This window comes from Equus caballus, chromosome 14, assembly GCF_041296265.1.
Source record: "Equus caballus isolate H_3958 breed thoroughbred chromosome 14, TB-T2T, whole genome shotgun sequence".
Classification (NCBI taxonomy): Eukaryota; Metazoa; Chordata; class Mammalia; order Perissodactyla; family Equidae; genus Equus; species Equus caballus.
Genome location: NC_091697.1, coordinates 102,127,230 through 102,152,109, shown reverse-complemented (window position 1 = coordinate 102,152,109; position 24,880 = coordinate 102,127,230). Strand labels below are relative to the sequence as shown.

Below are 24,880 nucleotides of genomic sequence, written 5' to 3'. Positions count from 1 at the left end.
AGTTATTAGGGAAAGGGTTGTTTGCAGATTCAGAAATGGGAATATTTAGATGGAAAGTTTAAGAAAATATGCTAGTAATAGCAAGACTATGTAGGTATGGCTTATGTGGACTCAAACCAGCAAATCAGGTGTGTTTCCTTAAGCAGGGGTATGGACTAGCAAAGAGTTTTCCTTGACCCAATCCCCACCATTCCCTTCAGGGGAGCAGCCCTCCATTCCCCTTTCCTAAAACTTCCAAAATTCAGGAATTGGAAAATACCTGGGAATTAGAGCCTGACGAATTGGTGAACAGACTTCTGTGGTAGCTTAACCTGTGTGATGAGCACATAAATTGTACCCCACAAATATCTACTGTGTAAATATTGAATAATTACTCTCAGGAAAAATATCTAAATATTAGCATGCCCAAACCCCTTTTATCAACTCTGAAAGATGCAATGTAGTATCCAGATAAAGAATTCTAGGCAAGTACATGAAGCAGGTTCTCTCAATGAAGCGTCTGAGGACCCATTTTGCAGCTAATTTATCCTGGAAAGCTCATCAGAACACAACATGTTCAAAATAAAATCTGTTTAGGAGGATTTATAAGGTTCTTCTATGGTAGTAGTGGGTATTTGATTCTCCTGAACTCAAACAACTCCATTTAAAGTTCATCAATCATCCTTTATGGACTGGAATCCTCGGATTTCCATCAACTATGTGGTCAAGCGGTTGGACACATACCAGAAAAATCCTGGCCCAGCTTTTAGGTCCTCTCATAGTGCAGCCCCATTACAACAGAACTGCAAGTCAGGCTCCCTAACTTTCAAGCAAACATCCCATTCTTCTTTACATGCTTGGTATCTCGTGTGCATGGGAACTTTTCTAGAGAATCCCTGGCCTTCAGGTATCTGACAGGGAACTCAATTGATCTTCCACATATCTCCTGTCAGATGATATTGATTGAGAGCCACGAGCACTGGCCTAGGCTTCTGTTCACCATTCACTCCACAAGATCCCCTAAGCTTAACCTAGGCTGAACCAGACCACCAGAAAGTTATAAACACACACTGCATCAACCCCTTCCTCCCTACCCCAGAAAGCTGTTTTCATAGAATGAGTTAATGGTCTTTCATCTGAAAGAGTCACATGGTTCATTTTTGTAAAACTGTTATTCAAAACATTTAGCCCAATGTCCTTTGTTTAGGGAAGAAACTCTTCTAGGAATTCCTGGTTAGGGAAAAGCTAGCCTCCCTTCCTGAAAGAGTACACTTATTTCCACAGACCGATTCATACTACCCTAGATTCCTTGCTGCTAGGACAGTCAGAAGTGAGGTACAAAATTATGCTATTTATTTTTTTTGTATCATATGTATTTTTTATCAACTAGTTTTCATCTTTTAATTTGTGTTTAAAAGTTGAGGTCAACCATATCTGTGCTTCTGTTGTACTATCTGGCATGGTATTTATTGTTACAAGCCAGTCTTGTGGTGTGGGATGTAGGAAGGTTACCATGTTTTTCTGCCCTGGGCTTCAGGAGGTATATATTAAATGGGAAGTTTGAAGAAGGAGAAAACACTGTTCCTACCTTTCAAGATTTTATAGTCTGACCAAGGTCATGAAACTTTCATACATGAAACAATGAAATCAAGAGGCTACTATTAAGTGCCAGAGCATATAGAGAAAGACAAGCACTAAGGGAACGGAGAGAAGAGAAGATGCTTGGAGGGTCACAGACATCTTCAAGGAGGATCAGGAAGGGGCTCACCTTTGCTTTGAAGAAAGAAAATGATTATAGTTGGCGGAGAAGATAAAAGAGGGAAGATGAAACAGGACATGAATCATCATTAAGAATTATAACCCTTTGAATAAAATAAGAATTTATGAATCCTTGCTGATATAAATAAATAAATAGGGAGAAGGGAAAGCTCTTCCTTAAAGCAGATTGACAATTAATAAGTATGAAAGGAACGATGGAGTTAGAAAAGTCATCAATTGATGCTGAAGTTAGTGATGCTCTCCCTCTCTCCCCAATAATCATTCTTCCTCTTTCATGAGCCTCTACAGCTTCAAAAAGCCCAGTGACTGACCTCCAGCCATCCTATGTCCCAGTGGCTCCATGCACTCATATCCAATAAAGATGTGTGAGCATATCCACTAAAATACGTGTATTTTTTTATTTTCACGATATATAAATATGCATTAGTATATTAACAGAGATAAAATATACAAAAATGACTTGAAATGAATTAAATACTTTAAATAATTTTTATTTATTGTGTAGAAAAGCTTTTGAATATTAAGCTAATTAATATTTTAGCAAGGGCTATGAGATTAATATACTTTCTTGCTACAATATATATATTGGATTAACCTTGGTAAAACAGCAGTTTGAAGGCCTGACTCTAGGTTTGTCTTATTTTGAGAGCGGTTGGAGTGGCTGTGACAGCTGAAGAAGCTGCCTGTCACTGACACAAAGATCTAGGTGGGAGCAGTGTGGTCTCATGGCTGCACTCTCTGTGTCTTGACACCCTTGCCTCCAGCCCAGTCACCACCTGCGGAAAGGGTTCTGCTGAAATTTGCCTATTAACGTTTCCTGTTCTATTGTCCATCAGTTATTGTTACAAGACAATTGAAAGATACTGCATTTTTATATTTTAAATAAATACGTACAAATCCCACCAAAAATCCTCATTTGGAAAAATTTTAAATGAGTTAAAAAATTTCTCTCTTGCATATATGAGAGTTTTTCTACATACATATCATTTTGGCCAGAAAAATCTAATAATGATACCGACATATCTAAACATCCCTTTTCAAAACGCTCTCTTCCCAACAGGACTATTTTGCAAAAAAACAATTACTTCTCACTTATTCTAAGCATCACCTTTACTTTGAAGAGATAGGTTGCATCTATTTTTTTATTTGTATTTGCCATTTGGAAATGACTTGTAGCCATTTCCACCACTACAAAGGTCACCAAATTTCGGACACTTGTCTTTTTGCAAAGGAAAAACTTTTCACAACTCTTTTAATTATTGTTACGAGATAACCAACAAACTTCCTTGTAGCACAACACTCTCTAGGCCATTCCCTCTCCCTTTCATCACAAGTTATATTATTTAAAGCCCCGGTTCTATAAAGTCAGTCACAACAATGATATCCTCCAACATGTGATCTGCAACATGTCATGATAGACGACTGAAGACAAGGAAAGAACGAGGACTCACCCCTTGGAGAACGCCACCTGCCCCTTACTCAACCCTGGAGTCCTGCCCACTACGTCACCCACATCAAAGGGGAAGGCTATTTATCAAGATTAGGAAAGCTTAATCTCTGTCTCATGTTTTCAGGTAAAAACAAATTAAAAGTTCTAATATTGTCTTCCTACACCTCAAATGGATCATCTTGCATCTTTAGTCCTCAGCCCTCCAAAACATCCACTTTGCACCATCCCCAGGGGCAGCATCCCCTGGGGACCTCATGCTCCCAAACTGCTTCTCACTCCACCCTCTCCCCTATTCCTCCATCCTGCATGACGTGTTCTATTATCAGCAGTAGTGTCGAGTGCTGACAAAGGAGTCTCGTTAAAATACAGCAAAATCTCAAGATTTAGGGATTAGTGACTCCATTTTGAATATTCACTTTGCAAGCAGTGCCTTCCTCCCCAAGCACTTGATTCCCGCCCTCTCCTGACACATTGAACCTTGAGCACGTGTTATACTCCAGTGAGACTGCCTTTGTTTTTGCAGTCTGCTCCTTCAACTGGCTCCCCAACCTTCCACATTCTCACATCTGCTCCAAAAATTTCTCTGTGTTAAAAATTCCTCATATGTGGAATTTCTTCACGTTGCTCCTCAGAGGGAGGCCTCCTTGACTTGCAAAAAGTCCTAGAATCAGCTTCCTAGGGCAACCTTCTTTTCTTTTCCTTTATTCCTAGGAGGCCAAATAACCCAGCTTCTGCCGCCTGAGTCCATCTTGGGCTCCCCCTGCGTGGATCTCATCTAAAAGTTTCATACCTTGTGCATAGAGCAGGAGAATGCCTTTTCCACTCCCTTTGGTATCTTTGCTTAAGGGAAAATTACTGTGCACCTTTAACAAAGAGCTATCATCTTAAGAACTTTGCCCATTTTTCTTAAAAGAACTTGGGTTAAGGGTATGATGCTTTTTTTTTTTTAATTCATGGGATGTCTAAGCAGTAATATTGCAGAGAATCCAGTAATTATTCTAACATGCAGACCACATCAAATCAATCAAACATAAATGAGCAAAAAAGTCGTTAAAATGTTAAAGTGTATACCCTCCTCAACAGCCTGGAAGTGTTGAAAGGATATAAGGCCTCCCTCTCGGGATTGTCCCACTTGCCTAAACTGCCCTCTGCCTCCAGGCTCTGACCTGGACAGCCTCATGGCCCCCTTGCTCCCTCACCTCTGCCCAGTCTCCGCTCATGTGTGACCTCTTTAAAACAGCCCCCTGACTCCTCCTTCCCCCTCATTCTTCATCTCTTTACCCCGCCTGGCTCTTCTTCAGGGCACTGACGACTCTGGCATTGTTTGTGTGTTTTCTGGCATTGTTTGTGTTCGCATTCTGTCAGAATGCAGCTTCATGAGGGCAGGGACATCATTTTGTTCACTGCAATGTGCTCACCTCTTAGAATGGTGCTGGCCGGACACAAAATAGGGCCCTAGTAAGTATTTGCTGACAGTGTGCCTGAGTGTCCACTAAGGAGAAGCTATAGGAGACAGGCAGGCTTTGTTTGACAGGATAATGGGAAACCTGCGTAGAAAATCTAGTTCAGGGAGGGGAGAAGAGCCAGGAGTGTTGGTGGCTTCTCTCACTGCTCTCTCCAGGTAGGAGGAAGCAAGCTGAGAGAGAACTGGTGAAACAAGAGGCAAGTGTGCCTGCAAAGACTCTGAAATTACACCCAGGGAGGACCAGGGACCCTGGCCTCCCTCCCAGGCTGAGGGGTGAGGAGGTTGGAGGGAGAGGAAAGAGGCAAGAGGAGCTGGGCTTGGTGCAACTCTCCTAGGAGCCTCCATCCACCCAATCGGTGTGTGTGGTCTGACTACTTGACCACTGGGACTCTGGAGCCAACTGGGCTTAAGTCTGGGCCACACTCCCCCCCACACTCAGCTGGAGGCAGGCAGCCCTTTTAGCGCTCGACCCTCCGCCCCATACCTTGAGCAGGTTCTGGATGTCCAAAGGCCCCTAACAGCGGGGTTTCCTCTTGTCCCAATAGAGGAAAGCTAATGAAGGAAACGGATGATGAGCCATGGCTAACGATGCCCAACTCTTCCTCCAAGAGAAATGTGTACCGACAGTCATGAAAATTTCCTCTCCCGTCCTTAGCAGACTTCAGGGATAACTGGCTTGGCAGTATGAAAGCAGTGTCAATCACCTCATTTACCTGAGCAGCCTTCCACTGAAGTCCAATCATTGTGCAGCACTGGAACAATTACATATACCATTAAATATGCGAGATTGACTTGGTGGTGTGTTTTATTTTACACAAGATGCAGGCTGTGTCACATGTTCTCAGTTCTCATAGTTAAGTCTTCACGAAGCCAAGCTGTTGTCTCACAGCACAAAATTAAAATCAGAAATAAATAAATGTAAAAGGACCACTAAAAGCAGATGGGAGAGTACAGGCGACGGTCTCGGGCAGCATCAGGATCACCCAGCCACTATCCTTCCAACAGAGCTAACAGACCAAATACTTACCATTTGTTTAACAACTTTACACATATTAACTCAATTTTCATCACAACCCTAGCAGGTAGGTGCTATTAATATTCTCATTTGATACATCAGGAAATGGAAACTTAAGTAACTTGCCAGAAGTCACACAGACAGAAAATGGCAGAGGAAGGATCTGAATCCAGAAGCCATAGGCTCAAGATAAAGACATCATAAATGTTGATCACGGTGAAGAAGTCACTAACCAAGGGGGAATGGCACTTTCCAACACTATTCAAAGGGAACTCAACCTAAAGAGCTCACAGTGTGGAGTTGCGAATGGGAAGGAAACTGATGGTGCTCCTGCACCAGTCAGTGCATCTGACAGTTCTGAGGTGCTTTTCTTACTGCATGCCAGGTGGATCCAGCGGTGAGCTCCAATTTCTCCAGGAGGACCACATCCTTCATCCCTGCTTTGGCCAGGTGATAAGCCAGACTCACACCAACGCAGCCACCTCCAATGATCACTGTTTCCGCTCTGTCTTTCCATCTTGTTTCTGCAGATAAGGGTGGGTTTTCCTCTCTGGAAGACAATTTTTTTTAAAACGGTAGCTTTACTAGGCTATAGCAGTCATAGTTTTTTTTCTGACTAATGTGCTTGTCCTTGTTTCTCTCATACTTAACACGCAGTGCCTGTGGGATGTGCATGAGGCTGATGCAATCATTTGGGGCTTCTAAACCTTGACTTAGGCAACCTGGTCCCAGGAAGAAGGAGGAGGCCTGGGAGTCCCCTTCCATGAATTCTGCTCCATTGTTGATAACTAACATAGCTAAAGAACTGAACAGGTGACTTCTTTTTTCAAAGAATCTAGAGAATAATTTTTCTCAATCTACTTAAAGAACACCACCTGAAAAACCATAATCATCCTCAAGTTTAGTATCTATAAATCTTGGATCATCTCCTCCCTCCAACGTTTTCCAGGCTGAAGAGAGCCAGATGGAGTAACCTGTTCTTCCTCTCACGGTGGAGATGCTTCTCTGATTATAATTATTACACAGCGGTTGAATATATTACTTGCATGGCTGTCTTCCCAGCTGGACCGTGAGCTTCTCCAAGACATATTGTAAAGAGCAACGTGTAAGTCAGGCAAAAAAGAACACACACACACCCCTGTGTTTGCCTACACACAGGCCATCTCTGGATAGATACAGAAGACAGTAGCGACAGGTGCAGGGAAGGGATTGGGGCGGGAAAGACTGCACCGGGAACCCCTTGACACTGGTTCATTTTGTACGGTTGTGCATGGAAAAGAAAACACAGATAATCAAGAAGAAATCCGAGCGCCCATTTCTCGGAGGCCGCAGCGCCCCTCACCCCGAGACCCTCCGGCCCTGGCTCGCAGCCCCGCAGCCACAGGCCGGGCCCCACTCACCCTCGGCTGCAGGCGGAGCGCGGGCGCCCGAGGAGGCCGGGCAGCGGGAGACGGGGCAGCGGGAGGCCCCGCAGCCGCTGCGCGCCGGCGCGGAGCATGGCGAGGCGCAGCCGAGGGCGCAGTCCCCGCGCGGGGCCACCGACGGCGCGGGCCGGGGCACTGGGCCCTCCCCCGGCGAGGGGCGGGCTCCTGGCCGGCGCGCCCCCGGGTCGGCGTCCTCACACCCGCGGCGCGATGGCAGCGGCAGGAGGCCCCGGGGCCAAGAAGGTGAGTGTGCGGGGCGCGCGGGTCCCCAGGCAGCCGGCCCGGCCCTGGGCTCCCCGCGCCGGCGTCCGGATCCCGCCTCAGTCCCGAGGAGCTCTGGGCTTCCGTTTACCCGAGGGCGAGGAGCCGGGAGGACGACACTACCTCGCTGGGAGGATCAGATAATCTTGCGTCCCGTTTGCTGAGCCCTGACTCGGTGCCCAGCACTGCGCGAGGGCTTTACGCAAATTCTCTCCTCTTCACAGTTATCCCCATTTCACAGATGGGGAAACTGAGGCTCAGAGAGTCTGGCGAGTGGCTCAGAGTCACCGATCTAGTCCGGGGGAGCTGGGATTTGAAGTCTAGCCTTCGGACTCAGAGGCTGCGCTCACACTTTGCACCCTCACCGACGCGCACCCACAGCCCTCCGGCTCATCCCGCCCCGCCGCTCGGTTCTCTCGTGTTTTGGGAAGGGCCGCAGTCTGACCCGAAACCAGTCCCCGGCGCGGACACTGCGGGTCCCGCAGCGGAGGGTGGACGGTGCGCGGGGACCCCTCTGCCTCATTCCACTTGGCAGTCCCCGTGACCTGGCTCCTTCTCTGGGCTCCTTTCCCCATTTGGTCGCCAGCAGTCGGCTTCGTCCCCCATTTCTACGCCGGGTGCGTGCGTGGTGGGGAGAAGAAGTGACGAAACAAAATCAGGAAGGGCATGAACTTGGACGTGGGACTCCTCCCGGACCCCTTAGAGCAACCCACCTGCGTCCCAGAATTCAGAAGAGAGGGCTGGGAAGGAAGGGGCGGTAGAGACATGGAAATGAGCACCACCGATTTATCAGTAGTAAAAAGGACCGACCAAGATGGCCACAATAGTGGGATCCCTGAATAAGTTAAGGTTCATCCGCTTAATAAGTTATTAGGAAGCTAAGTATGGGAACAGGCAAAGTGCTTTGGCCATGTTCAGTTAGAAAAGGAGATAGAGTACATCACAGACTGATCCCAACCATATGACAATATTTATATACACGCTGTAAGGGAGGACACAATAATGGTAGTAGTTACATAAGATAGGAAAATGGATTCAAAAACAAGAAAAAATACTTTGGGACATGTTTTTCTGACCATAAAAGTAAAATATAGACGTTGAAGAAAATGAGTGTAATAAAAAGATAAAGAACATTGTGCTGATTTCTTTCTCTAACTTTCTCTAATACTGTGTTCACTGTTACAAGTTCATTTTTTTTAAAAGGCCTTTAAAATTTGCTGCCCCTGTTCAGCTTCTTCACTCTCTCTCCTCTTGCCACACGGAGATCATCGTCCACTAGCCCTGTTACTGTGCACCTGGGAGGGTAAACGTCAGCGGCAAGGAGCCGATCTGCCTCCCTTCTCAGCTACGCTACATTTTAAGAATTCCTTTAATTGCCGCAGACAACACCTCTAATTGCTTCTTGAATCCAGAGAGCAGTCCAGGCGGCAATTCCAGGCAGGTGGGGAGAGACTGTAGGCAGCCTGGATGTCGGGCTGCCTCCTGCCATGCCTGCAGTCATTCTCCCCTCCGTGTGGATAGAGGTGCCCTGAAGCCAGATCTTAAATCTAGAGATCTGATTACTGGGATCTGCAAAAGGGGGGCACAAATGCCTCCTAGAGCTCACTGCCAGATCCTAGGCGGACTCACTGGCAGACCAAAAGGGAGGATGGGATGGAAATATAAAGGTACTGCAAATTAGCTTGCAGCACCCTTTACCTTACACAGTCCTCTGTCGTTCTGGAATGGTCTTTAGATCACCTGGGGTAGCCCTTAATGCAGGTGGTAAGTATAGCAGTGAAGGAGGGGCTAAAACATGCTCTGAATTCAAAGCTTGATAACAGATATGTTGCCAATGGCTGTTTAGAAAATTGGCAAATTTAAAATGTTGGACAAGCATCTAGAGAACAGATGAAAATGTCCCTCGCCAGGAAAATGGAGATGCTGCACCTGTGGTGGCCCGGTACTTAGCCTCCAGTGCAACCCCTTCTTGTGCACCTTCCGGGACTGCGGATACGACTGGTTAGAGGGGGCTGCTGGAGGCTTTCTCCCCCGTTTGTGCATTGCTCTGTGTCCAGCTGTACACAGGGCTGGACTGAACTGGCTTTGTATTTTCAATAAAAGCTTGTATCTTCAACGAATGCAGTCTATCCAAGAGAGACAGGGATTGCCATGGGGTGTGTGCAGTTTTTTATGAGGTCATCAGGGAAGGCCTCTGAAAAGATGACACTTGACCAGAGACCTGAAGGAAGTGAGAGGGTGTGCCATGCAGGGACCCGTGGGAGGCCCGTTTTAGACGACGGGGGACGGAAACCGTAGCCCTTGGGTAACTGCTCTGGATACAACGTTTATTGAAGTTATGGTTGGGCTGAATAGAAAGGTGGTAAAATAGAAAGAGACTTGGAATTTAGAAGATCTGAACCCTGCTTTTTTACCACTTAGCTCTGTGATCTTGGTCAAGTCACTTGGCCTCTCTGAACCTCAGTTTTCTCACTTATAAAATGGGAATAAAATCTCTCTGTCCTGCCTAGCTCACAGAGTTGTTGAGAGTGCCAAATGATAACTTGTACATGAACATGCTGGAAAGTGTAGGGCATAATTATGAAACGTTGTGGCCATTATGTTCAATGGTTTATGCAAAGATGAGGTTTATTTTTCTCTCCTAGCAAGAGGTCTAGCGGTCCATGGCTGCTGCAGCCACTCAAGGATGTCATTAAGACACCAGGCTGCTGTTATCAGTCAGCTTCCCCAACCTTAGCATGTGGCTTTCAATGGCATGGCTGCAGGATGACTGCTAAACCTCCAGGGCTTATGTTGACATTCCAGTCGTGGAAGGAGAAAGAGTGCCAAGATGGAAGGGAATGAGCATCTGTATCAGGAAAGCAAAACTCTTCCAGAAATCTTCAGCAGACTTCCACCTATGTGTCATTGGCCAGCACTGTGTCGCATGGCCACCTCCAGCTGCAAGAGAGCCTGAGAAATTTTTTTGTAAGCTGAGGACGTCTTTTCCCCAAACAAAATCCACTAGCAAAGAAGAAGAGAGAAACTCCTTATTAGTTAGGCAACTAGCAGTGTCTGCCACAAACATGTGGAAAAACCAAAATAACTATCATAGAATCAGCACTTTCTCTCTAATTTGATTCAGATTAAATGTTGTTAAAACAGTCACAGCACTTTGCACAAAACAAGTACCTGGATTGTGCAAGAAACACATGTACTCAATCTTGCTCAAACGCTGTTAGATGCTGACGATTTTGACAGAACTGGAGCTGTAAGAACATAGCCCCCCTTTCCTAAAATTACAAACTGCTTTTAGGAAAAGAAAAGAGGGGTCTTAGGTGGTTGTTCTTTCGTTTCTCCAGGGTATTCTGGAACGTCTGGAGAGTGGGGAGGTTGTGGTTGGAGACGGCAGCTTTCTCATAACTCTGGAGAAGAGGGGCTGCGTGAAAGCTGGACTCTGGACTCCAGAAGCCGTCGCTGAGCACCCGGATGCCGGTTGGTGCCCGCATCCCGCGAGGGTTTGTCTGGGTGATGGTTTGCTTAAATCTGAGAGAAGATAAAAAAAAAAATAATAGCAAGTGTTTTCTTTTTCTTCAAGATTGGCTCTGAGCTAGCATCTGTTACCAATCTTTTTTTTTTTTTCTTCTTTTTCTCCCCAAAGTCCCCCAGTACATACTAGTGTATTCTATTTGTAGGTCTGTCTAGTTCTGCTGTGTGGGACGCCGCCTCAGCATGGCTTGACGAGCGGCGCTAGAGCCGCGCCCAGGATCTGAACCAGCAAAACTGGTGCCACCAAAGCGGAGTGTGCAAACTTAACCACTCGGCTATAGGGCTGGCCCCTAGTGAGTGTTTTCTAAGGACTATCACTTGCCAAAATGTGGTGACAGTGACTGTACATGGGCTGAAGCGAATAGAAGAAAATGGCCTATCTCCCCCTGCCTACACACACACACACACACACACACAGACACTTGCATCTTCATACTCAGGGAGTGCTAAAATATACATCCTAATACTTGTTCCATGAATATTTCCCTTGTGGATATTGAAGAGTTTCCTTAACATAGTAAAACTGTAATTGCTTCAGATTCATCCTTCTGGCTAATTTGCGTATTCTTTTATAACAGTGTGTTTGGTAGGGGGACTAATGGGAACCACCAGCTTAACGGAGCATAGATGATAGACTATGTTCTGTTGCCAGAAGGGGAGGGATGAAGAACTAAACATGGTTTCACCTCATCCTTCTGGCTGAAAAAAAAAGGAGTTGGAGGCAGAAACTGTGATGGGATTGGTTAGTAACATCAAATTGGAACTTTAACTCTGTTTTTACTCTTTCTTGTGTGTGTTCTCCTAAGTTAAAGTGGGAAAGACAGCCAAGAACGAAGTGGATGAAACAGGGTACAAGACATGGATGGAACTTTTGATTCACTCAGATTTTATTCGTGTATGCACAGTGTACCCCAGAAGCCTGGGATCCTGTCTCGGTTTTGCACTGACCGGCAGTGTGACCCTGGACAAGTCGTTTGACTTCTCCGAGGGTCAGTTTCTCCATCTGTCACATGGGGCGTGACCCAGGCGTGTTGTGAGGATGCATGAGTTAACCCACATGAAATGCCCACATTGCAGAAGTCCCCGATGGCTGGTGCTATTGTTGCATCAGACTCCCACAGTTACGTGGTAGGGACAAAGTTCTGTCTCTCTGGTGCTTAGCAGGAAGTTTTCTTCCGGCCTGAGAAGAACTTGTTGTTAATTTGAGAAGACCTTTTGGCTAAACCGGGAAGAAAGTGTTGAAACAGCAAGGCTAAGGGTTGGGGTCGGGGAGAGAGGGGAGAGAAAAGAAGGATTTTCTGATAGGCCAGGGAAGCCCACTGACTGTCTCCCAGCTGCTTGCTGTTGAATCCGTCTGCTGGGGGGTACCACCCCTGTACATTCTGCCCGCGAGGAGAATTTCCTCCTTCTGCTCTGAGGGCTCCCCGTGCTGACTGCATGCAGACCCGGTACATCCTTCACTACACTGGCAAGTGAATAAACCCTCTAGACCAAGAGACCAAAGGACAGTTGGCCAGCCAGGCCTTAATCTCTGCATGTGACTGCACCAGGCCATGAGGCCCGTCAGCGGGATGATATGAGGCAACTCTAAACAGTCCCAATTTGGTGTGGACTCTGCCGTGTCCTGTCCTTGAACGCTAAAGACCTTAATCTGCAATTTTTTTTAAGTACTAGGTTTGAAATTGTGTATGAGGGGCCGGCCCCATGGCCAAGAGGTTAAGTTCACGCACTCCCCTTCGGCAGCCCGGGGTTTGCTGGTTTGGATCCTGGGTGCGAACCTACACACTGCTCATCAAGCCATGCTGTGGCAGCACCCCACATAGAAGATCCAGAATGATTTACAACTAGGATATACACTATGTACTGGGGCTTTGGGGAGAAAATAGAAAAAAAAATAGGAAGGTTGGCAACAGATGTTAGCTCAGGGCCAATCTTCTTCACCAAAAAAAAAAAAAAGCATACCTTCAAAAAACAAAAAAAGAAATTGTGTATGACTGAAAGAGATGTGAGTGAGTGAGCTGCTGCTGCTGCTGAAAATGATAGCTTCTGTGGTTTTTAATTTTTTAATTTCAATTAAAAAAACAACTACTTTGTAGTCCGTCAGCTTCACATGGAATTCTTGAGAGCAGGATCAAATGTCATGCAGACTTTCACCTTTTCTGCGAGTGAGGAAAATATGGAAAGCAAGGTAAGCTGTAATGGCGGTCTGGTGGGGGGTCTTGAGGGTGGGCAAGGATCATCTACAAGAAAAACAACCTCCTGATGGGAAGCTATGCTATTGACCTGATGTGTGACTACACTCTATTACAAACTCCACATAAAATATCTGTTAAGTAGTTAATGATTATGTAAATGTGTATATACTAAATAAATGAGCTTTTTCTGTCTTTTTAGCTAGGGGAGGGGGCGGGGATAGAACGAGGAAAGAACAGGCTGTTGGAAGTGCACAGCCATCCTGTACTATTTTTTCGTAGAGAAAGAACACTTTATAGATGCGTTTTTTACTTTCTCATTTCGCGTTCTTCTTTTCTGACTTGCCCATCTGGAGACAGAGTGGTCCTAGGGAACACAGCACTGGCCTAGGAATGAGAAGAATTGGGTCTGATACCCAACCTTGCAGCCTATTAGCTGTGTGACTTTGTGCAAGACACGTACCTGCATGGACCATTGGTCTTCTCTGCAAAATGGAGACAACTTATGCTTGAGACACATAGGGGTGTTGAGAAAAGTAGTAAAGGTGAAGGATGTGGAAGTATTGTGAGATATTCTGCAAATGTAAAGCATTAATACTCGTGAATATTAATGCCCATTTGTTCATTCAACCAACCAACCTTTACCGAGTACCAGTTATAGTCCGTTCTCTGTGCTGGATACAAAGGGGACACAAAGGCATTGACCCTATTCTGAAGTGGGTCATGGTCAAGTGTGGGGGGCCAACAAATAAACCTTTACTAAAACCCAGTGGTGAGTACAATAATGGAAATAGAAGCTCACAGGTAGTAGGGGAGATGGCACCCAGCTCTGCTGGTCTCCTCAAATTGCAGTTTAAACCAGTGACTTGTACTCATCTTACTTGCTCACTGCTCCCTGTTTTCTCTCATATTTTACCTTTAAAATGCCACCATCTGAACTCTTGCTCTCTAACCCCAGTGGGAAGAGGTAAACGCCGCTGCCTGTGACCTCGCCAGGGAAGTGGCTGGCAAAGGTGATGCTTTGGTAGCAGGGGGAATCTGCCAGACATCAATGTACAAACACCTCAAGGATGAAGCTAGAATTAAAAAACTTTTTCGACAACAATTAGAGGTCTTTGCCAGGAAAAATGTGGACTTCTTGATTGCAGAGGTAAGCGTAGTACCATAGGGAAAGGAATAAACTTACTTTGACAAGTCTAACTGCATAGTTTTTAGCTTTCGCGACAGTGTTGGACTGCCTTATGCCCTTGTTCCTCCACGTAGATGGTCAGAGGTTTATTTGAATGCACTCTAGTCAAGGCCAACATCCTCTCACTTGTACGCAAGGTTCTCTGTGAAGCCAAAGGACAGACCCAGGAGAGACCCGACTGTTGCCTGTGGGTTTCTAAGGTCTGGGTGGGTGCAGACTCTGGGGCCCCCTACAATGTGGGGTGGGAGGAAAGGGACAATGATTCAGGGAGCATCCTTTCCTATGGGAGGGTCAGGCTAGAAGGAGCTGCTTGTCTGGGTTAGAGACTTGAGGGAGCAAAGCCTAGGACACAGGTGGCTGCTCAGGCCCATCCAGGCCCCACCAATATACTCAGTCCTGAGTCGTTCCTTGCTCTCTTCCGTGCATGCCTTGCTCACTCCTGCCACTGTGCTTTCGCTCAAGCTGTAACATGTGAGTGATATTTTGAAGAGTCAGTAAGAATTGGTCGCTGATTGGAAATGAAGGCCCAGAACATTCTCTTCCTTCCACTTTCAAGAATTAAAAAGCCCTCATTCCCCTTTTCCCATCACAATTGCTGCCACCTGGAGTTGAGCCCTCAACCCAAGTCTTTACCCTGAACAAGTACAAGCCTTGCAACTGCCGTTTCCCCAGTCATTCCACTGAACCTGTTGAAAAGCTTGCTCCATCCACCCTCCTGAGACTGAGGGCCACCCGAGCCTGGCTAGCTCACCGGGGGACACTCACCTGCAGAAATGAGCACAGACGCCACCCTATGTGTCCTCCAGATGGACGAGAACACAAGTCTGTTTTTTAAGAACCTCTCTTTTGACTCCGTCGTCATTTCTCACACACTGCTTCTGCAGAATCTAAGTCAAGAAGGAAAGAAACAGGGAGATTTCTGCTGACTTTTCTCTACTTCCTTAAGTTCTGCTTTTAATTGTGGTACTTAAGGGGGTTCCTGGGAAGCACCCCTGCAAACAGCACGGGTTTACCAGACAAGGGTCCTGGCCGCGATCAGCAAAGAAGCTGAGTAGCTCTCCCTTCCACCCTGGGCGTCAGTGTTCTCATCTGGGGAAATAATCATATTTCTTCCTACTTTATGAGCCCTTATGAATACCAACTAGAAGTGGATATAAAGGAACTCTGAAGTATAAAGCATGATAAACTACTCCTTATTTTTCAGAGGTTACCCAGGCCTATAAAAGATGAGGCCAAAATTTATTAGCAAAACTTCTGTTCCTTCAAAATTATGATTTTAAATACTCAATTACTTTTTAACAGCCATAGTCTCACCGAATTGATGATCTCTGAGTGAAAATCTATGTATTATTGTTAAAGGAACTAAAATAGTTACTCAGAATGGTCCTCTGTGGTCAGACGGATAGAGACACATTCCTCAGCAAGTTCTACCACATATTATATATTCAGTTATTTTTATAACTGTTTCACAACATGTGCGTTCTACCACTTAAAATCTGCTTTATATTTGGGCCAATAAGAAAAATGAAATTTCTCTTAGTATTTTGAGCACGCTGAGGAAGCTGTGTGGGCTGTGGAAGTCTTAAAAGAATCTGGCAAACCCGTGGCAGCTACCATGTGCATAGGCCCGGAGGGAGACATGCGTGATGTGCCCCCTGGAGAGTGCGCTGCGAAGCTGGTGAGAGCAGGTGATTGGCACCCATAATGTGATAAGTACTTCCGTTACTTTTTATGAAATTTAGCAACGTTTGCTTAATATCGTGAGAGCAGTTTAGAAATAAAAGAATGAACTGGAATCAGTTTCGTTATTCCTAAAACTAGGGAGGTAGAGGGGGACAGCTAACCTCTAAGGCACCTTCCAACTATTAAAAAATAAAATAAACAAGTAAGTGAATAAAATGTAAGCATTCTTGATTTCTCTGTGTAGGGGCTGCAATCGTCGGCGTGAACTGCCGGTTTGGGCCCAGGACCAGCTTGAAGACGATGACGCTCATGAAGGAGGGCCTGCAGGCGGCCGGGTTGACGGCGCACCTGATGGTGCAGTCCCTGGGGTTCCACACGCCCGACTGCGGCAAAGGAGGGTTTGTGGATCTCCCGGAATATCCCTTTGGTAAGATCCGGCGTGTATCCAAGGTCCTTGTGATTTCTGGTTGTGACAAAATGGAAACGCCTGTCGTGAACAATTATGGTCCAGTCTTCCAATAGGAGACTGCATAAGACAAAAACGTTCAAGGTTAACCAAAACTGAGCTATCCGAAGAACACTTAATCTAAAGTTCATTGTTTTTAAATTTTAAAAAATGCCCATCAGAGCACCTCTCATTTGAAAATGGGGATGGTAACAGAAACGTCGTAATTGCTGTTACAGCACTGGAGCCCAGACTTGCAACGAGATGGGACATTCAAAACTACGCCAGAGAGGCCTACAACCTGGGAGTCAGGTACATTGGTGGGTGCTGTGGATTTGAGCCCTACCACATCAGGGCGATTGCAGAGGAGCTGGCCCCAGAAAGGGGCTTTTGGCCTCCGGCTTCGGACAAACATGGCAGCTGGGGAAGTGGCCTCAATATGCACACCAAACCCTGGATTCGAGCCAGGTAGGAATTTTTAATTCACATGACTGTTTTCCTCTAATCTCAGTTTACTTATTTTTTATAAACACTGTGCGTGGACATGGCAATAAAAACTCAAACAGTAGAAAAGTGTGTAAAATGAAGCATGCAACTTGCCCCTCCTGACACCCGTCCCATTCCCAGAGGGAATTATCTGTTTGCTTTTGTGTTTTGAAGTCTCGTTCCTCCATTTCTTGTTTATCAATTTTAAGCAGGAATTATTGATAATCCTTTATGAAAGCTGACGGATTTAAATCACGTAATCTTCCCCTTTTCCCCCTGTTCTCCTTCTCCCAATTTTATTACATTTTTATTTCTTCTGTTGGTTATTTTTCTAAGTTTGAATTTCACGTGTAACCACTGTTTCTTAATCCATCGATATGAGGCAGTATCTCTTCATTCGACTCTTTAATATAAAAGCTGACTCCCTCTGCTTTTCCTCCCCCATCTGCCTCTCGGCGTCTTTAAGTTATACCATTACTTTTCCATCATCAAGGTTTATAACCATTGTGTTCTGCTCTGTAATTATAATTCGATCTTCCAAGCTTGTCTGTAGGTTTGCTATAAAAATGTAAAGCTAGTAAATAACATTTACAATATTATTTTAATTGTCGTACTAAACAAGCAAGACTCGTGAAGTATAATCGGAATGCAACTTTATTTTTGTCTCCTCTGTCTGTTTAAACCTGCCCAATGGGTGAATCCTTTCCTCTGTCCTTGTTTGAAAATGCTGACATGCCCCAGAACTTCTTTGGGTACTCTTAGGCAATAGAAAGCCCCGTGAACAGTTGACTTAGCAAACACAGTCTTAATTCAGTAGTTAAAAGTGTTCAGTTCCATGTGAAATCAAAACTTAGAACGTTTCCCACTTAAATCTTCTCCTGTTTTCCAGTAGATTCCTTTCATGGTGGGAAGGCCAGCCTGATCCTTTTCTTTCTCTGTCTGATGCTTCCAGCCCTCCCTTCCCTTCTTGCTAACCGTGGTTTCTTACCCCTTCAGATTCAGGGTGAGAGGAGAGAAGATGGAAAAGGGAGTAAAATGTTATTACTTGACAGGCTCCCTAATAGGAAGATGGCACTCTCTAGGCCTGGCAGGTCTTAACAGGGACTGTCATGGTTCTTCAGAGGTTGCCACTGAAAACTTTTGTCCATACTTCTCATGTCACAGGCATTGCATTTTTCTCTGACTGCTGCTTCCACCTCAGATCCTGGCTTTTTCAGCAGATCACTCCAGATATCCCCTATTTGGGGGGTCCCATTGTCCTTCCTGGTGATTCTAAATACCCTCCAGATTTTGAATACCTCCAGGCTGGCGCTCTCTCTCTTATTAGGCTGAAAACTGGCTAGAGGACCTTTCTCCCTTCCTTCATGCAGACAAACTCTGAGAGTGTGCTCTGACCCCAGTTTAACTGCACCCTCTTCACTCACAAGCAAAGTAGCTGGCCCATTGGTCTCTGGGGTCTAGATTTTCCAGTGTACATTCAGCTGAGTTGTCTGACCAGCTCTTGCCCACCTACTTTGAAACTGCAGTGTCGTCCTGCTTTGATACCTGATATCTATCATATCTTGGCGCCTTCGATAAAATTTCCAATGTAATATCCTGGTACCTGGTAAGGATTTTCTAAACATTATTCACTGCAGAACCAAGTGGTAAGCATGGAACTATGGAGAAAGAGAAATAATCCTATTTTTAAAAACTTGAGCTACTTATAGGAGAATGTTCCAAGCAATAAGGTCAAATTGATTCTCTTTTCTTACATTTCATCCTTAGTCCAAACTCATGCCATATTTTAATTTGCCTCATACTTGACTGTGACTTTCTTTGTACAACGTTTGGTTTTCTAGGAATTTCTAATTAATTTCTTTTTACATTGTTGAAAGAAGAACAGGCCTACTCTAAAGTCTCCCAGTATCTACATTATACTGCAGTCATGAGTCGCATAACGGCATTTCCATCAACGAGGGACCACATATACTTTGGTGGTCACATAAGATTAGTACCATGTAGCCTGGGTGTGTGGTGGGCTATCCCATCTAGGTTTGTGTAAGTGCACTCTATGACATTCCCACAATGACGAAATCACCTAATGACACATTTCTCAGAAAGTATGCCTGTCGTTCTGCAACGTGTGACTGTATTTGTTATGATCAATCACTTTATTGTTGAAGACATTTTTCTGGGAGCCTCTTAAATGACTGTTCTGTTTTGAATCATTGCCTCTCTTTCTCTCTCTCTCTCATCTGTCAATACAATGCCATCTCTTTTCCATCTTCTAGAAACCAGTTCCAGCCTCTGCTTTCTCCTCGTCTCTGTTCAGTGCTGTTATCTGTTATGTATTTAACCCATTTTATAGAGAACAGGCTTCATTCTGGAACTGGAACAACTTTCCTAATGTAAATTTATTTAGACTGTGAAAGTAGGCAAGAAATCATTTAGCCAAACATTTCTTCCGAGACATATGGATATTTATCAGAGAAGATGGTTTTTATGGGTGTCATGCTTAGAAAGAAGGTATTAAAAATAAATATAATAATTAAAAGGTAAGGAAAGTATACTTTGGTGGTGATTAAAATGGTTCAAATAAGTGAGAAATGGCTTATTTTAATTATCATTTTTTAGAGATCCTTAAAATGCATCAGCAATTAAAGATAGAACATTGTTTTGTACAACAAAACCAAACATCCCTTCCTCTCTGGGCTCCCAAACACACTGATGTTCACAAAAATTTGTGATTACACAGAAACCTGTAGACAGACACCCCAGATTTCTGACATTTTCATCATCCAAAAATATTGGTTTATTCATTTTCATAGTAAAGTGGAAGAAACTGTAAAAATATATTTAACGCAAAAGTCTGTGACCAGAAACTTTTGTAGTCTCCTTTGTCTATAAACAAGGAACAAACACTTACGAAGTAATTTGTATTCTGTTTATAGTTAGGTTTTTGGTCTCATTCCATCTCCCTTCATATACTTGTCCTTATGTTAAAATATTGAGGATAGCTAGAAATTGCAGAATGAATGTAATTCACAAAAACATGTAAGATTCAAACACGTTGTGTTTTTCTGAAAGGTGGTGTGAAACCCAGTGATTGTCATGGAGGATAGGAATGTGAGAAAGACCCCTGGCATTAATAGATACGGACGTAGTTTTTCTGTCCATATGTTGAAACTCAAGTTCTACTTTAGCCTGATTTTCCACCAAAATTATGTATATTTTAGCAAATATATATATAATGTATTGGACTTATAAGATAGGTGTGTCTTTTAATTAATTGACTATATATTTTTTTAAATGCAGGGCTAGAAGGGAGTATTGGGAGAACCTGCTGCCAGCTTCGGGCAGACCTTTCTGTCCTCCACTGTCAAAGCCAGACGCCTAAGAAGTCGTGAAAGAAAACCCTAGAATAATAGAACAGGAAGAAATCCCCCTCGAGCCCTTCTGGAACTCTTCCTCTCCTTTGTCCTCTGCCCACCCTGAGATCTCCAGCTGCTGGACAGCTACCGTGCTGCTGGCCCTTCAGTTCAGTGAGCACATGGCACAGGGCACAGCCCTCCTGCTGCGGTTGAGCACCGAGAGCGGAGGCTGCGGGAGGAGCAAAGATGATGAGAAAGGCCCCTTGTTCTGGATACTCACTGTCCGGTAATGCTGCAGTACATTCTTTTGAAGTCATTAAGAACAGCAAACTTTGTCTTTTAGGGTGCATCTGAGATTTTAAAACAACCAGCAGTCACTGAGCACCGGGTGACTTAATTCGGGTAACTAACCTATGTGCTTAAGACGGAACAGCGTTCTAAACCAAAAGGAGTCCGCTTTCCTTAAGTGATTTTTGTAATGACTCCAAAGCAATCCCAAAGGAAACGATGCAAAGAATGTTTTGAGCAATGGCAGGATTATTGAAATAAGGGTATAACTTTCCAAAGTGATTACTTCAAAAGTGATTTTACATAAAGGTGTTAGGTCCTAGAATTTTTTAAATGTGTCTTTATAATCACAACTAGATTATAAGCTATTTAAGGACAAGGACCATGCAATGTGCTGCTTATATTTTTCTTTAAAGTATTTAGTATTGTGCTAGGTATAATAATAGATGCTCAATGAAATACTTATTGTTGATTGTTTAAAATAAATAAAAATAGATAAACAGTTTTAGAAGACCATTATCCAGGTCAGAGTTCAAATCTATCTTGGCCTAATAATTTCTTAACCTGTGTTTATGTTATTTGCTAGAGCTGATTTCTCTGTCTTTTCAAAACAATGTATCAATTTGTGACAATTAATAAAATTAAAAGTAATTTACCTTTTATAGTGTTTGAATATTTAAAATTTCAAGGAAATTCTTTGGAATAACAAATATTTATTACTTATGTTCCAGGCTCTTTCTTCTCTCTTAATTTCCTCGAGAGAGAGACACACACACACACATTTGATCCTCACAGGGATTAAAAATGAGATAGTTTTTAACATAGTAGGTTACATATGAGGGAACTGAGGTATGATGAAGCTAAGTCAGTCGCCTGAGGTCACACAATTAGTAAATGGTAGAACTGGGATTTGAACCCACATGGTCTGGCTCTGGAATCCGTGTTCACAACCTCTATACTGCGTGACCTCTATTATGTACACAGCTGCTGCTTCTATCAGAGTCTATCCAGATTTTTCTGTTGCAGGGTTTAAGGTATTTTTATCAACTTTGCTTTATATAAATCAACCCTTCAATCCTGATATGTTTGTTTCTTAATGTAGACAACCTGGAATTCATTAAATGTTGCCACTTTACCCATAATACACAATTCCACACTGCTGGCAATTAGAGTAAATCATTTACCATCATCTCAAGGCCTTAGGGGTCCTGAGAATGATTAATGCAAACCACTAAGTAAATGCCTGAATATGTTTGCCAGCATCTCCAACCAGGGCCATCCAGTCTCTGTTTAGACTTTTCCAATAGTAACTCCCTACCTCTGAAGATCACTTATTCTTTTTTTAAGATACATCTCATTCTTTGAAAGTTATTCTATATATTAACCAGAAATCTTATCAATAACTTTCACCTATTGATCCAAATAGTACACTCCAAGCATCTGTAGAACAAATTTATCATTTCTTCCATATGACAGCTCTTCAGAAATTTAAAGATGGGTGTTATGGCTTCCCTGTACTTTCTCTTCGTCATTTCCTCCAGCTGAAGGCATAGGCTTTTAAGATGTGCTTGGCCATATACTAGCTGTGTGACATTAGACAGTTAATTTTCATCTTAATTTCCTCATCTGTAAAATGAAGCCATAACAGAACCATCCTCACTGGGGCACTCTGAGGATTAAATGAGATAACGAGGTGCTTGGGAATAGTGCCTGGCATATAGGAGGCACTGAGACTTGGTTTTCAATCCCCTCACCCTCACGGTGATGCTCTTCTGGCCACACTCCAGCATCAAATCCTCTGTTGAAGTTTAGTGCCTGGTCCTGGATGCCCCACTCCAGGAGTGGATGCTTGTATAATAACAGCTTGCTTAGTAGATTAAGATTATGTGAAAAGAGCAGTGCATGGCATTGGGCAAAGAGCAAGAGCTAAGAGGCTGCAGTGGAGAGAGAGCTGTCCTTCACTCTGAATCCTTTTCTTGGGTCTGCACGAGCACGAACCGAAACCCCCATCCTGTTTCATACCATACAGTTTAGAAGTGGTGTAACAAACATGAATTACACATGGTAGGTATAAAGAAGTGTTTTTAAATCTAGATCCCTTGGCCCATAAAAACTGAAAATCACTTGAGGTCCACATTAGCTAAGAGCAGCTCTTTTAGACTTTTAGAAAGAGGAAAGGTATTCATCTTTTCAGATTACCAGTTGTGACACCCAAGAAAAAATTAAAATATGTTCTTCAGATTTTGTTAGGCGCAGGAGTGAGATGGATTGAAAGATGTGATAAGGAAAATAACACGGAAAAATGAATCTGAAGACAATACGCAGACTGAGAGCAGGAAGAGAAGATGAGACGGCTTAAAGACTGGCCTGAGCAATGGAGGGCACGTCCACGTAGTGAAGCAGTGCGCAGCCGCTGAAGGTTTTGTGCAAGAAGAGTGTTTAATAGCTTCATCGTATGTGCTGCTTTGCTTTGATGACTTGTGTTCTGAGCACTATTGATAAGACAAAAGTCGCCTTAGATTTGTTAAACACACAGGTTTCACTTTGTGTGTCATAAGTGCAATGCCTGGAATAGAATGTTCATGAGATGGAAGCTGGTAAAACTTTCAGGAGACAAGCAGGTAACCAATAAAGGAAAGTCTTTAAGAGAAAGATTTCCTGCATTGAAAGACTCCAAAATTCACGTAGAGATTGGATCTCATTTTAGATAATAATAAAAACAAATTGGGGGAAAGTATTTCAAATCATGTAGTTGTAACTCCAGTTTAATTAATTGTGTCCCAAAATAAAGTCAGGAAAGTACGCTCAGTACCCCCAATCTTACTTACCTTGGTCTGACAATACTAGAAAATACAGTTAGATAAATGAAAAATTGGAAAAGCAATGATAAAATTATCATTTTATGCAGATGAAATGGTTATGTAGCTGGAAATCCCAAGAAGATATTCTGGAAAGCTATCACAGACAATAGGGGTATTCAGTAAAGTGGCTGGTTCAAATTGTTACACACAAAAGTCGTTGCTTTTCTATAAGCACTCGACAACTATTTTGAAAGTATGATGGAAGAAAAGCTCTATTTTACATTTTCAGCAAAATGATTAAATATCTAGAAATAAAATGAACAAGAAATGCATGAGAGCTGTTGAAGGAAATTTGAAGATGCTATTGTAGGATGCAGAATAAGACAAATCTACACATGTGTTTATAGAGAAAAAGACAATATTTTAAGATGCAAAGTTGCTCTAAATTGATTAATAAATGTAATATAATCCCAATGAAAAATATCATCAGGATCGAGGGAAAATAGACATGCAAACCCTTAAATTTGGGAATATGAGGGAAAAAACTGTAGGGCTTATGGGAAAACTAGAAAGAGGGCTAGTGAGGAAAGTATGACTTCACCAGAGAGAATGAATAGATATATACATGAAGTTAAAGTATGATAAAGGGGCAGTTCAGGTCCGTGAGGAGAAGCTGGATTGTTTAATTGTGATGGACATTTGGTCAATCCTCTAGCAAGAAAAAGTTGGATCTCTTAGGATAAGTTCAAAGTTGATCAAAGTTTTAAACGTAAATCCATAAAAGAAAAGCCATAAAAGAAAAAACTGATAAATTTTACCATATAAAAAATTTTAATACATGCACAAAACCCAAAATACTCTGAACAGAGGTTAGGTAAAACAGCAGTGATGTGTAATGAGGGTTAGTAACCACTATTCCGGCAAAGGAATCTGGATCTGTTTTAGTTCAACCCTCCTCCCACCTGTGCAGATGTTGTGAGGGGAGCTCATGTATGTGCCTGGCATTCAGAATTCCACTATACCCCGTTTTCTTGTGCTTACAGGAGTTGCGAGAGAGACATATACTCAGCTGGGGACCAAGCAAAGTCTTGGGGTGAGCACTAGCATCATCACCCCTGCTTGACAGTCACTAATCCACTGTAGGATGTGATGCTGTGAATCAGTGCTCCAGGAAGCACAGTGCACCTGGTAGAGATGACGTGAGGTGCTGGGTAGCAGGTCTGCAGGCACTGACAGAGAGTTCAGGCAGCTTCTGGGGCACATTACCCCTTAATGTGGTACCTGCCAGGCCCAATTTGATTTTTCCCTTTCCAGGCAGCGGGTCCTCTCCCTTCTTGGGTGACTTCTGGGTCCCCTACATGCACCTCATACTGCCTCCTCCCTCACTTCCCCCAATGCCCACAACCTTTTAAGACTTTCTGAAAAACCCTCTTTTCCTCTTGCTCTGTTGTTGTAGCAGGACTTTAGGCCAAAGCAATGAAAAAATGAGATCCACTTTCCTAAAAGGCACCTTTATTGGAAGTGGGGAAAATATTTGCTTTT

The 24,880-nt window shown here is 43.7% G+C and overlaps 2 protein-coding genes across 3 annotated transcripts in view; one reads left to right on the top strand and one right to left on the bottom strand.

The window, feature by feature from the left end:
* Positions 1-7,324, bottom strand: part of DMGDH (dimethylglycine dehydrogenase) — a 61,544-nt gene extending 54,220 nt beyond the window's left edge. Inside the window, exons 1-2 of one of the 2 annotated variants that reach the window (XM_023618113.2) lie at positions 7,089-7,324; positions 6,064-6,238 (exon numbers count right to left, since the gene is read on the bottom strand). In XM_023618113.2, the coding sequence (XP_023473881.2) occupies positions 6,064-6,238; positions 7,089-7,186 (273 nt within the window). In that variant the 5' untranslated portion in view covers positions 7,187-7,324. Of the gene's footprint in view, positions 1-5,386; positions 6,239-7,088 lie in introns of both variants that reach the window. The other variant, XM_070234634.1, reaches the window with a different exon arrangement.
* BHMT2 (betaine--homocysteine S-methyltransferase 2) lies at positions 7,223-21,192 on the top strand. The gene is made up of 8 exons (XM_023618114.2): positions 7,223-7,355; positions 10,715-10,847; positions 12,998-13,089; positions 14,052-14,243; positions 15,823-15,970; positions 16,210-16,392; positions 16,650-16,878; positions 20,194-21,192. Exons 1-8 carry the CDS (start codon positions 7,323-7,325, stop codon positions 20,273-20,275), a joined length of 1,092 nt encoding a protein of 363 aa, XP_023473882.2. The 5' UTR covers positions 7,223-7,322; the 3' UTR covers positions 20,276-21,192.
* Positions 21,193-24,880: the final 3,688 nt, after the last annotated feature.

What these genes read in the sequence shown, in the direction of transcription:
- BHMT2 (XM_023618114.2), top strand. Translation starts at nt 7,323, where the DNA reads ATGGCAGCGGCAGGAGGCCCCGGGGCCAAGAAG. An exon ending in GAGGCCCCGGGGCCAAGAAG is followed by an intron (nt 7,356 to 10,714) that starts GTGAGTGTGCGG and finishes TCGTTTCTCCAG; the next exon opens with GGTATTCTGGAACGTCTGGA. An exon ending in CGCTGAGCACCCGGATGCCG is followed by an intron (nt 10,848 to 12,997) that starts GTTGGTGCCCGC and finishes ACTACTTTGTAG; the next exon opens with TCCGTCAGCTTCACATGGAA.